Source organism: Podarcis vaucheri (genome assembly GCF_965113315.1).
Source record: "Podarcis vaucheri genome assembly, chromosome: 8".
Lineage (NCBI taxonomy): Eukaryota > Metazoa > Chordata > Lepidosauria > Squamata > Lacertidae > Podarcis > Podarcis vaucheri.
In genome coordinates this window covers 31,339,067-31,355,168 of record NC_138766.1, presented here as the reverse complement: position 1 = coordinate 31,355,168, position 16,102 = coordinate 31,339,067, and the positions used below count along the sequence as shown (strand labels likewise).

Below are 16,102 nucleotides of genomic sequence, written 5' to 3'. Positions count from 1 at the left end.
AATTGTATCACAAGTTTTCGAAGTGGATATTTTATTAACAAATCCATCAACCCCAAATGTTAACACACCTTTTTCAAGCATTCAGAAGAGCTGGTGGACATTGGGATGGATAAAACATTTTGTGCAAGATTCCAACCACCACTCCCTTCTGCATTTTTATGGGGAGAAGTTTGGAATCATGCACAAAATGTGTGTGTGTGTGTGTGTGTGTGTGTGTGTGTGTGTGTGTAATCTTATAATATTAACATCTGGAGAGGGAAATGTCTCTGGGCTATTTAGCTTTCTCCCCAATGCTTTTAAGCACTTCTTAATCACCTTTTCTGTCTCTAAATCCCAGAAGTTGGGAGATTTAGATTGTGGGCAGAAATGTTTTCAGAAGTGGAAATGACTTCTGCTTAACCAGAGGTGAAACTAGACTTTATTTCACCCGAGTCAAAGACCCAGTTTGCATCCCACCTCCCACGCGCATTTGTGTACACACATACACAGGCTGGGATTCTCAATGGTGCCCCCCTGGAGGCTTCACCTGGGACAAAAAAAACAACAACCCTGGCTAGATACAGATCTGGCTTAACTTTATCAGAATGTGTGCAATAGTGCTTAGGCTCATTTCCTCTGAAAAAGGCAGTCTCGTTTCTCCCAAGCAACAGTTCCTTGCCACAAAGAGAGTTGGGCCTAATGAACTAGGTCCTGGACACCACTGATAGCCCCTTTCCTTTTTATTTCTGGGATCAATTAACAGTCAAGCCAAATATGGCAAGTGTAAACAGGCAACTGGTCCAATAGAAACATTTGCCCTCCCATTTCTGAGTTTCTATTTCACTCTCCTACTTAACCCTCTGGGGCTGTGATTCAGACTTCCCACACTACCCTGGCCATACATGCAATACTTCCTGGGTTAAAGAGGGGAGATAAAACTCAGTTGACATTTGTGGGGTTGGGTGTGGGGTTCTCCTTCTACTGAGAGAATCCTGGAGGTCCAGGAACCAGGTTTCTAAATTGTTGGCAGAGGTCAATTCAGTATCAAGTACAATGCTTGTATGTAGGACAGCAGAAGCTGGCACAAGTTGCCCGGCTAACGAGTTGAAAGCTGAAGCTGAGGAGATGTAGTCAATTTTAATCCACTGACCTGAACCATCACTTAGTGAGACCTGACTGTAACAAAGGGCAAGCTCTAACGTGACCAGCTTGAAATCTGAAGTCACTGTCTTTCTCTTGGTTAATACAAACCAGTTCCCAAAGTATTAATAAATAATACCTGAGTGTTTTTTTTCTGGGCAGGGTGAATAACCCTGTTCCAAAATCTTTAAAATATCAAGGAAGCTCAGCTAATATATTGATTGCCCTGAAATCTTGTTTCAGTCTTAGTGCAAAGGTGTTCAAAGTGTTATAAAAATGGCTCGTATTGAGTATCCTGAAGAAGAAGCGCAGCTTCAAGGTGCGATGAATGGTCCAGCCAAAATGCTGGCTTTCCATGACTGTTTCTGTTCATCAACTTAAAAGGTATCTTTTCCTATAGGTACCAACTTGGTTCCACTGGTATCTCACTCTGATTGAGTGTTCTCTCCCTAACACTCAACTCCAGGCATTCCACGGTTGGTGGGTATGTTTCCAGTTCAAACTTGTTAGCAAAAAGGCTTTTGGATTTCAGCAGCCACTTCAGATCACCAGTTCCATAGATACAAATGGCTCTGACATAACGACCTGCCAAGGAATAGGGGAAGAAGAAAAAATAATCACACACAAAAACTTTTCTTCTTTTTTTGTGGACAAGACAGGAAGGGCCTGGAATGCATGCCTGTGCCCAAGACCTTAAGTTGGTCAGACCACTCCTGTGTCCAGTTCTGGCTGCCACAATTTAAGGAGGATATTGACAGGCTGGAATGTGTGCAGAGGAGGGCAACCAAGATGATTAAGGGTGTGGAAACCAAGCCTTATGAGGAAAGGTTGAGGGAGTTGGGTATGTTTAGCCTGGAAAAGAGGAGACTGAGAGGAGATATGATAGCCATCTTCAATATCTAAAGGGCTGTCACGTGAAAGATGGAGCAAGCATGTTTTCTCATCGTCTGGAGGCTAGGACCCGAACCAATGACTTCAAGTTACAAGGAAGGAAATTCCAACTAAATACAGTGGTACCTCGGGTTACATACGCTTCAGGTTACAGACACTTCAGGTTACAGACTCCGCTAACCCAGAAATAGTACCTCGGGTTGTGAACTTAGCTTCAGGATGAGAACAGAAATCGTGCTCCAGTGGTGCAGCAGAAGCAGGAGGCCCCATTAGCTAAAGTGGTGCTTCAGGTTAAGAACAGTTTTAGGTTAAGAACAGACCTCCGGAATGAATTAAGTTCTTAACCCGAGGTACCACTGTATCAGGAAGAACTTTCTGACAGTAAGAGTTGTTTGTCAGTGAAACAGAATCCCAGCTGCTTCCTTTGATGTTTTTAAGCAGAGGCTGGGTGGTCATCAGCCATGTATGATTTAGTTGAGATTCCTGCATTGTAGGGGGTTGAGATAGATGACCCTCAGGGTCCCTTCCAACACTACACTTCTATGATTCTGTGTGTGTAATTGTAATTGTATGATTCTATGCGTGTAAATATTTTATGTAATTTCCAGGCATTTTAACATATTACTAAAAAGGGGAGGGGCGCTAGTGGAGCATTCTCAGTGTATCACCAATGGAAACATTTAATGTGACCACATAGTAGCGAGAGCTGTGTTGCAAGAGGGAAATCTCTGCTGTGTAGCAAAACCACATTCCCGTCTTTGTTTTCCTTTCAGATTCAAGGAGATGAGTGCTACATGGCTGGATGAGCAAAGTACACAAAGCTACAGAGAAATAAACAAAAGAGCAATAAAGAAAGGAAGCTTTCTTTAGGAGACTGCCCTGTCTGGAATCAAAGGGAGGCAGTTTGCTTCAGGTGTGACGTTCAGGAGGGGTGGAACGACCACATCCTGGATCCCTGTCCCCAAGCAGCCCCCTTCCCTCCACGCTGGCTGGTGGCTCCATCCCCGGCGGCTGAGCAAAATGACAATGCACCACTACTGAGGGAAGGGAGTAGCAGGCAGTTCCCTTTCCGGGAAAATTCTGGCTGCTGCACCCTCCTTGTTGTCATTTCCTCTAAGCTTGTTCACTATGGCTGCAGTTCAAAACCATTGTTTTGTGTGCCTTCCCTTCTATTTTTTTTCTAGCTCCTCTTCTTTCTTTTCTATTTTGTCAATAGTTTTCTGCTCATTATATCTTTGTTTTTCTCCTGTTTCTTGCTCCTGTTCTTTACTACTTCCTTCCTCTCAATATGCCACCCTTTCTGCCTCCTACTCTTCCCTTTCCTCCACCTCTGTGCATCTGATATTTCTTCTCCTTTTCTTTTTCTTTACAGTCCCAACTCCTACAGATTTGTTCCCAGATATAGTCAACCGAGCAAGGGTTCTGTACGTGAGACAGCTGAGCAGTCTTATGTAGGTCTACTAAAAACAAAGTCCCATTTTACCCTTTCACCTTGCTAACTGGATCTTTATCTTTCCTACTTTATGGATGTTAACAATGGTTTTGGGGAAAAAAATCACTGGGGAGAATCAAGCTTCCTGCAGTTGACTGAAACAAAATGCCAAAACTATGTGTTCTTTACCGTGACATCCTCCATGTTTAGTCTCATCATTGCTCCACTTGACAGCTCTCAGGTCACCTTCCCATCTAGCATCTGGCATGGAGCCGGGGACACCTGTTTGTTGAAGAGAGAACACAAGAGAAAGGTAAGTCTTATTCTTAAAATGAGGTGGTTCGCTCTTGAAGAAGTGAACACTGTTGTGCCACCCTGTTGGAGATCCTCATTCATCTCAGTTTCTTCAGAGGCAAAGGTTTTTATTTGGAAGCCTCTGGCTTTTGCCCAAGCCAGGTTGTGTTAAAAACAACACACATATCCTGATCTCTAAAAGTTATTTCCAAAATCTCCAGCTGTACAAATAGTTTCTGCATCACAAAGGGAGGTATGGTTTTCCTGTCGACCTGTGAACCCTGCAGTAAAACAAAGTTGACTGTCCATGCACAAGAACGAGCCTGGAGGAAATACTATCTCCGGTCAGTCTGCATGTGCTGCTTATGATACGTCCTGCAAATGCCATGAGGAATGTTTGTGTTCCTGGACCCAATACCAACTTTTGGAAGAAATGCCGAGAGTCAACAGAACTGGTTGCACTGTACACAGGCATGAATGGAGTACAGCAAAGGTGAAATTTGTGGCATCTACTTCATTTTTACTATGACCCAAAGGTCCACCAATCAGAGCCGGTGCAAAATAGCAGCTGCAGAACAATGCAAAACGGTGCTTTTGGAGCATGGGAGCCTTACCTACTGTAGCCCAAATTCTCCAGGTGTACATATGTATTGAGTTACTGCAGATTAAGGATTCTAAGCACAAACCTCTAAAACTACCCCACAGGGTTGCACTAAGATATGGTAAAAGGGAACCAATGAATATGAATATGTTATAGGTCAGGCTTCCTCAATTTTGGCCCTCCAGATGGTTTTGGCCTACAACTCCCATGATCCCTAGCTAGCAGGACCAGTGGTCAGGGATGATGGGAATTGTAGTCTCAAAAACATCTGGAGGGCCAAGGTTGAGGAAGCCTGTTATAGGTGAACAACACAGAGGGAAAGATTCGGCAAATGAGCCTTGCTAACAGAAGCCCACACAAAGACTTCTAGTAATGCAGAGCTGCTTACCCCTGTCCTTGTGCCCCCAAAATTGGTTCAGTAGGTGGGTGGGAGAACCCCCCTAAAAAAAACAGTGCAAGGGGGAGACAAGAGATGGGTGACCCTTCCACCTGGCAAACTGAAATGTTTGCACTGGTGGAACAATGGCCATAGCAGAGGCAGATTTTGATCTTTCAAATTTCAGCAGTGCTCTGTGTGGGCCCAAAATTCAGCACCCCCCACTTCTCATCTTCTGTTCTGCTCAATTCACTACGTTATAGTTGCAATGTCCTGCAGCACCCCCTAGGCTTGGCGCCCAGTGCACGGGAACCAGTCGCACTGCCCTAAATGCACCGCTAGCCATATAATGATGTTGAATTCCTCCCAGATAATTTTGTTTTTTAACTTGCATATTTTACTTCCTGTTGTTAAGCAACTGGGAGTCAGAAAGCCAGGGCTATCTACTACAGATCACACAAACATCTACCAGCAGATTCTGATCTGCTTGTTTACCCATCTCTGGGGTAGAGGAAAAGCACTAAAGTAACAGTAGACACGGCATGCATAAGATTATTTACAACGCAATAGTAGAATCAACGCACAACATTCTGCAACAAACCTGAAACAGCAAATTATGCTCAATAAATGGCACTTACTCTCAACTCCCTAATTCCACTTCCTTCCTATGGTAGAAGCAGATAGGCTTCTTTCCTGACTCTCAGTGTCGGCTGATCACAATAACAATTCCCAGCGTGTTTCAAGGACACTGCTCAGCAGCTAAGCTTCCAAATACCACAGATATATATACTGAACTGGTTCTTAGATGATATACTTAGTTGGCTTCCTTTGTTCCCCAATGAAACTGAATCTCATTAAAAATGGTAAGTAGCTCCAAGGTTCTTGGGGGCAACAAATCCCTACAACAAACCTTAACTGGTGGCATTCTGGTCTTGTGGCATTACTCGCCACAATCAATGGAAAAGGAATAGCCTACTGAGTTTGGAAGACTGGCATTGTGGTGCCAGTTTTCAAGCAAGAGGGATAAAAAATAATAATCCCAGGTTATTAGCTAGTCTATCAACCTGCTAGGTTGATAGTTGCATGCAAAGCTGCCTGAAGGGCCCCTGAGAAGTGTCTCCAGCAAGTCACCCCACCGCATTGGGTTTCATGCTAGGCTGGGGAGCCTGTGGCCTCCCGGACGTTGCTGGGTTACAACTCCTATCATCCCCAATCACTGGCCCTGCAGGGTGCTGCAGCTGATGGAAGTTTGGAGTCCAGCAACCAAGATCTGGAAGGCCACAGATTCCTAATGTCTGCTTTGCTGATGGCAGAGGTGGCCTGGAAGCAGCAGTCACTTTGGCACAGCCTTGGCGAATGTGGGTACGGAGAGTGGCAGAAGGAAAGGACAGAAATGCTCTTTCTATGTACTTCTTTCAGTCAACTTAGCCTAGGATCACAGCCTTGTTTTGGATGATTCCATATTGGCTGTGAGTCCTGGAAGACCTTGCCTCCCCCCTGCCTTGCAGGCTTTTCCCCACCTGGTCTGGGAGGGAGGGGCCCTGACTGACTCCAGCTACAAACGCTAAGGCTGCTGAAGAGGCCAGAGACCATCTTCTTGGCTATCTTACTATGATTTATCTTGGAACTGTTCAATTTGGTTGTGTGCTTTTTGATGTGTTTTATTTATTGTTTCTCTCAACTTTTGTAATTCTGGTTTCTTTTTCATGTTGTAAGCTGCTTTGAGCATGGTTTTAACTATGGAAATGCATCAAATGTGTATGTATGTACATGTGTATGTATGTATGTCTATTTATTGTTCATGAGGCTTTTTCTGGAGTTTGTGTATAGGAGACTGCCGGAGCCCAAGAAAAATATGAGAACCGTATCTTGGATCAAAGTCACTGCAGATAAACTAATAATAGCAGCAGTCCAATGGATTTTTTTTGGGGGGGTTTCAGGTGAGTACTACTTGGGACACTCCCCCCCAACTATAATCCTCAGGCCAGCTTCTTTGGAAATCTCATGATGGTGAAACCAATTTTATGCTATCTTTTATGCACTTCTGGCATCCAAACACTTTGTCCCCTCACCCCACCCCAAGGTTATGCCTAAGATCCTTGCTTCCTTTTCTTTGGCTCATTTGCCCCCCAGGAAATGGATGAAAGGGCATGTAAATATCTGGACATTTCGTTGTTGTTCAGGTTTCACTCTTGAAGATTGAGAAATAGCTTGGAGCAATGGAAAGGGTGAAACAGAAGCTCTCAGGAGGGCTGACCTGTCTTTCCAGCCAGTGTAGCTTTCACAAGATCCAAGGAGGTGGGTTTTCTTTTCTTTTTTTGCCAAAGGGTATAATTTGAAAGATAGTTGAAACATTACTTTACCCCAGGTGACAAGTATGAGCACTTTGCAACGCTCCTAACAAAGGAGTGCCCTCAGGGAAGGTTTTAAGGTCAGGAAAAGTAGCTCGGGAAGAAAAGGGCTGGGCTCTTAGAAAATGAATTACACAACAAGCAGCAAGTACTGTTGCGATACATCAAAGCTGTTGTGTGCTTTAGCCAGGGTGGTTGTGCTACTTTACCAGGCTGCTCATCATGGGCATTCCTAGAAGGATTGGTTGGCTGATCATAGAATCATAGAGCTGCAGAGTTGGAAGGGACCACGGGGGGTCATCTCGTCCAATCCCCTGCAATGCAGGATTTTTTTTGCCCAAGATAGGGCTCAAACCCACGACCCTGAGATTAGGAGTCTCATGTTCTGCAGACTGCTAGGGATGGGGACTGATGGTCCCCCGGATGCTCCTGGGCCCCCTACTCCCATCATCTTTGACCATTGGCTGCACTGAAGGGCTACAGCTTCCCCATCTCTGCTTTGTGCTGATGCTCAGCTTCTCTGCCTCTCCACAGTCCTGTTTCCAAAGGGATAGTGGTGTTGCTCCACTGCAGCAAAAAATGACAAATTTGTAATGGTGTGCCAGAGTCCAGTTTGTCAAGTGTTGCTGGACTAAAGCTCCTACAACCCTTGACTATTGGCCATGCTAATAATAATAATAATAATAATAATAATAATAGTAATAATAATTTATTATTTGTACCCCACCCATCTGGCTGGGTTTCCCCAGCCACTCTGGGCAGCTTCCACAGAGACCAAAAATACACTAAGATGCTAGCCGGGTCTCATGGGAGATGGAATTTAACAACATCAGAAAAGCAACATGTTCCATGCCACAAAACCACAGAAAAACCTGATTTGTGAGGTCCCAAGGTTTACAGAACATTCATAGCAGACCTTTTAGTCCAACGAACAGATTTATGAGATAATTCTGCAATCTGTGCCTTTCGAAAGCTTCAGCACCCAGTACAGTAATCATCCAGTTCCACCATGAAGGCCATTGTTGATATTCTTCAGCAATGCACACTGTTAAATGGTGGAACTCACTCCCACAGGGGGCAGTGAAGGCCACCAACTTGGTTGATTTAGAAAATCAGACAAATTCATGGAGGATAAGACTATCAGTGGCTACTAGCCATGATGATCATGTTGCACCTCCACTATCAGAAGCACTATACCTCTGAATATCAGTTGCTGGGGGCTGAGGTCGAGGAAGTGCTCTTGTGCTCAGGCTCTGTTTATGTGCTTCCCACAAGCATTTAGTTGACAAGAACAGACCCTGATGCTGGGAAAGATGGAGGGCACAAGGTGAAAGGGACGACAGAGGACGAGATGGCTGGACAGTGTTCTCGAAGCTATCAGCATGAGTTATATTCAAGACATACACAGAGTAGACCCACTGAAATGAATGGATTTAAATCAAATGCAATTAACTTAAGACTATTGATTTCATTAGGTCAGCTGTGAGTGTGGCCGAGTCAGATACATCCCTCTGAGTTATCAGAAATGCATTAAGACACTGACATCTAATAACCTTCTTTATGTACTGGAGGTACTTTCAAGTTCTATTATATTTCTTTGGAAAATAGTTTGCAAATTCAAATTGCGCGCGCGCGCGCACACACACACACACACACGTGAACAAAGCTTCTGCAATTTTATTTCTTTCGGGAAGCAACATTAATAAGAGAAACCAGAGATCTGAAAGGAAGAAAAGGCAAGGGCACTGAGAATTCCCTCTGTGCCAAATGTTCCTGTGTCTAGGATGCATGGACAATAATAGCAACCACCCTGCTCCACGGGCCCAATTCACCTGCCTGGGCTTGTTAGGGGATGCAACTAACTAGCTATTACCATACCTTCAGGGAGCTGGTATGGCCACTGTGTAGTACCCAACCAAAAGAGCAAAGGTAGCAGGCTGTTAGATAAAGAAAACATCTTTCTCAGAGGAAAAGTGAAAACTGGGGCTACAATAAGACTGATTCAATAAATAAGAAAAGGGGGGAAATTGGGGGGCGGGGGAGTGAATGAGGGTCTGTAGAAAATGGTGGAATGACCAGCCACATTTGCATCTTCATGTTGCATCTCACGACACATTTTATGTCTAAAGCTTACCCACTATATAACCTACAAGTGGGGAGGGGGGAGTGTATATATTACTGGGGTTTGGACTAGATGACCCTCATGATCCCTTCCAACTGTACAGGTCTATGATTCTATAAGTCAAAGGAAAGTGTGATTTACTATCTGGTTCAGTACCCAAAGATAACACTCTACTGAGAATGCAGCATGAAGCCAGCATAGAGGCATGGCAGGCACTGCAAATGAAGCTAGGAAGCCTCTGAGTGGAGTTTCCCTTTGAAGCAAGATTTGGGAGAGTGCCTCACATTCTGTGTGACACCCCAAATCACTGCAGCTACTGCAATGAAATGCATCACAAACCAGAAGACCATTACGAATATATACTGCACACATTCTTCTGACCACATGAGGTAACCAAGGGAGACAACATTGAAAATATTCTGACGTTGTTAAAATATGTTAAGCCTAACACAATATCAGGTTTATTTGTTTATCTTTTCCATAATCAACATGCTTGGAGTCCAAGTTTGCATGCCTGTTCTGAGCCCTAGGTCCTGCCATCAAGCACAGTATTATATCATTTCTCGATTTCAACTCTTAACGCAATGTTTCATAGAGCTTTGTCAGTTGCTAGGAACATCACAGCCCATTCATTTGCTACAAACTTGTCATGGAATTAAGGTTTTCAATTGCCAAAAGGAACAGATTCACTTTTTCAGTGGTAAAATCACATGAACCACATATTTTAGCTTGGTTTTGTGTGGAAAAAGTGATTCCTTTTTGTTTGCCCTGAATCTTCCAACTCTTAGCTTAATTTGAAGCAATCCAAGTTATCGCATTATGAAAGATGGAGGAAATAAGTTTGTCTGCTTTCTCCACATTCCGCATAATTTTACACATCTCTATCATGCCACCCTCTCCTTACTCATGGTTTTCTCCTGCTAAGCTTAACCTTTCCTCTGAAGGAGATGCACCAGGGAAGCCCAAAAATGTAAAATGTGGAGGCAACAGCTCATCGCCATTGTAAGTTACCCAGCAACTGGTTTTGAGAGGCATGGAGGCTCTAACATTTAGGTGGCAATACCTAACTCAATGAAGCTTACTTCTAAATAGATAGGCATATCGCTTCACTGTTCGTTTTCATGTTAACAGCCACTGGCAGGCATTCCAGACATACCTGTGGTGCTGTTAATCACAGCCAGCTCAGATCCCATAAGTGCATATGGAAAGCTGTGTGTGTGGTTGCCCCAGATATGCATCATTTCACACCTACTTACATTCACTTTCATTTTCCCTTTTCTCACCTGCAGGCATAGATTTGGTGAGATTCTTTTGGAGCGCTTTACCTCCTTGAGTTTTCATCCTGGCTACCTCACTGCTTACCCTCAATTCCAGATCACGCACAAATAAATTACATTAAATAGCCCCAGGACAAGATTATTGGGAAACTCCACTACTTCCTTCTTTCTGATACATCTGTCTATCTATAAGAAAGAGGCATTGTCCTCTCATCCTGCATCTGCCAAGTTAGGCAGGACTTTGAACTAAGTTCCATATGCTGTTATTATTACAGAGCTCAATAATCTTGGGTCCTGTGTGATCAACCCTTAACAGCGGTGCCTGTATCCAGGCAATTATTCCCTGCACCACTGGGAACAATGTGATTTATTTTTGAACTGGAAAGGGTGGGAAATGTGTCCTTGAAAAAGAAAAGCAAGGTGGAAAGCTGTATAAGGTTTTGCTCTGTGGTTTGGACAGCTCACGGTTGGAGTTTTGAGAGATGCAGTGAATTATTTCCCACGCTAAAGAGGCTCCATCTGGAAATGCCCTTAGCAAGCAAGTCCTGGCTACAGGACAAAAGAAAATACGCACGCCTTGGGAGACCAGAAACCACCCAAATCAGAAACTGCCAGATGCCATTAACGTACCTGGTATCCTGTTGAGCGTCACCCAGTAATGTTCATCCGGACTGTAGGTGTCCTTGGACCATTCCAGCAAATCGAGGGCCCGTTTGTCCTGGAAAAGGAACTCCACAAACGGCCTGGTGAGGGCAATGTAGGCAGAGCCAAAGTAAATTGTCAGATTGTGGGGCGCAGGTGATTTGAGGGTACCAGTCCTTTTCATGTAAGAGGACTCTCTGTCTATGTGCTCCTTATAAACGTACTTGGTCCTTACGGTGATCGGCTCAGGAGGGAGGATGCCGGGGGTGATGTTCTTCCCTTTGAAGCTTTTCAGGTGGCGAACGACTTCCCTGTTGGTTTTCAACGGGAAGTCTTGGCCGCACATGTTGAGGACATACTTCCAGCGAACCTCGGAGCGCAGCAAGTCCTTCATGCAGTTCAGGTCGGCCTGGAGACGCGAGATCCCCGCGTAAATGACCGGCTCGGCTTTGGAGACGAGGAAGGCGTTGGGGAAGCAGCCCACCAGCCTCTCCACGCTCTGCTTGTAGTCGCCGGACACCTTCTCGTCCACGTGGACGCAGTACACGTTCTGGGGCGCGTAAAGCGCGCGGAAGACTCTTTCGAACGTGGCGAACTCTTTGTGGAGGGTGATGACGTAGGCGAGCGGGAAGGCGACCTCTTCCTCCGAGAGGGCTCGCGTGACGTAGTGGCTGCCCTCCACGTACTCGGCGCAGCCGGGCGACTGCCCGAAGGGCGTGCGCAGGTGGTTGCCCCACACGAACGCCTTCTCCTCAGCGGCCAGGGCGCCGCAAGCCCCGCGGAGGAAGTCCCCTTCTCTCCCAGGCCGGGGCTGCTGACCCCGCGGCCGTCGGGCCTCCTCCTTGGGGCCCGGAGGGTCGGGCTGGCCGCGGAGGAAAACCAGCAACGCCGTCAGGCTGCTGAGGGCGAGCGCTACCAGAAGGCAGGAGAGCCTGCGAGGCAGCATGGTGGCGCGCGACGCCAGAGCCGCCAGGCGCAGCGCGCCTTCCCCCCCGCCCACCGCCTCAGGAAGGAGCTCCCGCCGGCTGCAGCCCTGCTGCGCGCGAGGCATGCGGCGGCTCCTCAGCTGGGCGCCGCCGCGCTGCATGGGGCTTCTTCCCGCATGCCCGCGGCTAGCGGGGTCGCCAAGGCAGGGCTTTTGTGTTCGCTCAGCCTGTTGCTAAGCAAGCCGCCCGGCTGCCTCTTCCTAGCGGCCGCAATGGAAGCAGGCTGTGCGTCCCCTCAGAGCGCAGAGGCGCGAGAGCCTCTCTCTCTTTGCGCGCGCGCCCTCCTCGCCGGACTCCTCGCCGGCTCTTCTTTGGTAGCCCTTTGGCTCAGCGGCTCGGCCCCGCCTTCGGGGAGCGGGCTTCTTCTTTGCTCCCGGCCGTGTGATTGGCTGCTGGCGCCGCGGCTTCCCCGCCCACCTGTCGGTTTGGGGCCCGAAACCTCCGGGCGCGTGTGGAGCAGGTTTGGGGCGCCCGACCCGCTTAGCATGTGAAAGGGAAACCCTCAGGGTGAAGGAGGGAGAAACAAGCCTGCAAGCCAAGGCGAACATATTGGGAAACAAAGAGCTGAACAGCAACCCAGGGTCTTCTTTCCATTGAGCAAGCCACGTTTACACGAATATATTTTTTTTCAAATTTTTAATTTTTTAAAATTATTGTAAATTTTATTGAATACAAAAAAAGAATATCAAATAAGAAAAGAAATACGAAACAAATTTCATACATATACACATAAACATAGCTATTTATACATCTATAAAGCAATATTCAGAAAGAAAGGGGGAGGGGAAAAAGAATAAAGGAAGAAAGAAAAAAGGAATAAAAGAATAAAAGAAGAAAGAAAAATTAAAGATGGAAATTTAGAAAATAGAAAAGTGTTCACCATAAACAGCAGTTTCAGATCTATACTTGCATACGGCTATATATTTCCATCTTACAAGATATCAGCCTTAATTAAAATGTTTTAAAAGACTTCCACCGTTTACGCCGCACGTCTTTTATACTTCAGTCACCATAACCTCTGTTCTTCATATCCACGTTTAGACGAATATAAACGAATACCTCAAAAGAGGCTTGTGGCACCTTGAAGACTAACAGATGACAGTCTTGGACCAGTCGTGAGATGCATCAGGTGTTTTATCTTCAGTTGGTAGGCCTATGTACTATGGAAGGCACCAAATTTTGCCATATGGCGTTGGACATCCCTCTGTCTTCTGCAGAAATGCACTGAGACTGGCTACTTCTCTGCAAGTTGTTGAATGGGTACCTGTATATGAACTGTTGAGGGCTTTGTTGCCCTGAGCAACAAGGGTGGTTCTGGTATAACAGAATGGGAGGGGAGTGAAGATCTCCCTAGAGACTAAGACAGCTTGTTCCCTCCTCCCCATCAAACTCGGCTCACATGCACACACACAGACACAGGCAGCATGAATCAAGAGTTTAGGGACATGAGGGACCAGTGGCGTAGCAGTGGCTGCTGGCTCCCGGGGCGGGGCAAGTGTGGTGCTCCCCTGGCAGACTGGGCAGCCCAGTGGTGCTCCCACCACCTCTCCTCCTATCCTGCTCCCAGGTCAGGCCTGATGGACTCTCCTTCATTGGAGTTTTTAAACCAGAGCCTAGATGGTCCCCTATTATGCATTTCTTATATCAGCAGGATATTGGAACAGGGTTTCCCAAACGGGGGTCTCCAGCTGTTTTTGGACTACAACTCCCATCATCCCTAGCTAGCAAGACCAGTGGTCAGGGTTGGTGGGAATTGTAGTCCAAAACAGCTGGAGACTCAAGTTTGGGAAACCCTGGACTAGAGGATGATCAAGGTACTTTCCCAGTTTTTGATAATAATGGGTTTCCTATCATAGCCCACTGTATTTTGAAAGAAATGTCAATATCTATCAATAACCTATTGAAAAGATAGATTAAATAAGATAGCTTAGTAATAAAAAGGATATATCTTCACTTTGACTTGTGCCTCAAATGCATAATCAAAATTCTAAAGTAATTTTTTTGTTTAGTGTTGTCCTTCCAGTACACACTAGTATAAAACACAGGTCTTAAGGCTGAAATCTTACAGATATGAATAGCCAGCATAGGAAATTAACACCCCATGTACAGTCTTTGAGGATTGTGAAAGAGCTATTTTTTAATGGATTTACTGTTAACATGAGCTATATACATACTTCCTGGTTAGGACAGAACCTAGTTATCCAAAGTCCAAATTTACCTAAGGTGGGGAAGAAAACTAATAAAACCAGTGTGTGACATGTTGTACTCAGCTTGCAAAATGATTTTTCTTAAATACAGATGTCTTTTTATTTATATGTTACTATTTGAACGCTAGTATATAATGTATATAATAAAATGTAGGGAAACACGAACAGAGGAAAATTTCCAGTATTAACAATGACTCCTTCTAGGTCAGAGGTATCTACAGTCATGCCCCACAAGACAAATGCCTCGCAAGACGAAAAACTCGCTAAACGAAAGGGCTTTGCGGTTTTTGAGCTGCTTCGCAAGACGAATTTCCCTATGGGTTTGCTTCGCAAGACGAAAACGTCTTGCGTTTTTGCAAGTTTGTTTCCTTTTTCTTAACACTGTTAATACAGTTGCGACTTGACTTCAAGGAGCAACTCACAGAACGCGGTGTGGTAGCCTTTTTTGAGGTTTTTGGCGATTTTTGAAGCTTTTCCAAAACTTTTCTGACACCGTGCTTCGCAAGACGAAAAATTCGCTAGACGAAAAAACTCGCGGAACGAATTAATTTCGTCTTGCGAGGCACCACTGTAATGTGGTGCCCATCAGATGTTGCGGCAATACAACTTGCATCTTCCCTGATCATTGACTGTATTGCCTGGGGTTGATGGAACTTTGTGGCAAAAGAAATCCAGACTTCACATTTATGCCTATGGGGCTTGAACAGGCATTGACCAGCTAAGAAAGAGATGGACAGCTGAATTAAAGTATGGAGTAACTTTGGGGGGGGGGTTGTATTCTGTGTGTTAGGAATGAAGAGGAAATGATTTGAAAATAAAACTGTTGGTACAAATCTGGGGTGTGGCTAAACCTGGAATGATGTGTTCAGTTCTGGTTGCCAAACCCCAAAATAAAATTGTTGTGAGCTGGGGGTGGGGTGTGTGGTTTGTGGTTAGTCTAGTCTGCATGATGCCCGAGGCCTTTCTAGTTCCTGGGGTAAAATCCAGAGAGGGTTAAATCTAATAGAGGGTTCCATTGTTGAACTAGCCAGGTAAGCTTCTTAGTGAGATAATGGCTTAAATAGTGTTTTTAGCATAACAGAGGAAGTGGCCCTGTGCCAGAGGGCAGGTGGGTGGGGGGTCCCTCCATCACCTGGCTGGTAGTGAGAAAAACAAAAGACAGAGGTAGGTGTGTGTGTGTGTGTGTGTGTGTGTGAGAGAGAGAGAGAGAGAGAGAGAGAGAGAGAGAGAGAGAGAGAGATGGGTTATAAACAGGCAGAAGTGAGAGAATGAGAGCCATGCTTGATTTCTGCTTGAACCCAAGGCTGTGACTATGGGAGAAGCAAGACCTCTTGAGGTGTTAACGCTGTGGGCCCCCCCAAATTAGCCCCAGGTTGTATATATGTGTAAATAATCCTTATATAATTAAGACGCCATGGCATCTGCTGCCCTTCCAAGGAAACTGAACCCTGGATGAGCACCTGGAAACGCTGGAATATCTCATTTGCCCAGGACTCAGCTAGACTTGTAAAGAAAAAGTGATTCATATGCTTTGTATGTGCAGTATAACATTGTGCCCACAGATGCCAACGTGGAATCCCACTTTTCCTCTACCTGTTTTCCCTGTTTAAGTTTACAACTCTTTAAACTGAAATGCTTCTTTGCTGCGTCTAGATCCAGCTCCAGAGATTGGGGTGGTGTTTTACAATATTATATAGAGTGCTCAAGACTGTGAACCTGCATTCTCATTTGCCTTGTGAAGCAGGAGACAGGGCTCTATAAGGATCTGATACGAGGCCCAAAGCCGGTGTGTGTGGCCCTAGAC

General features: G+C 45.5%; 1 protein-coding gene across 3 annotated transcripts in view; it reads right to left on the bottom strand.

The window, feature by feature from the left end:
- The window catches only part of GCNT2 (glucosaminyl (N-acetyl) transferase 2 (I blood group)), a 44,781-nt gene that overhangs the window by 253 nt on the left and 28,426 nt on the right, over positions 1–16,102 (bottom strand). For 2 of the 3 annotated variants that reach the window (XM_082234516.1, XM_082234515.1), the window contains 2 exons: positions 3,632–3,724; positions 12–1,704 (listed from right to left, as the gene is read on the bottom strand). In XM_082234516.1, coding sequence (XP_082090642.1) covers positions 1,514–1,704; positions 3,632–3,724 — 284 coding nt within the window. In that variant the 3' untranslated portion in view covers positions 12–1,513. Of the gene's footprint in view, positions 1–11; positions 1,705–3,631; positions 3,725–11,093; positions 14,522–16,102 lie in introns of those variants that run through there. The other variant, XM_082234514.1, reaches the window with a different exon arrangement.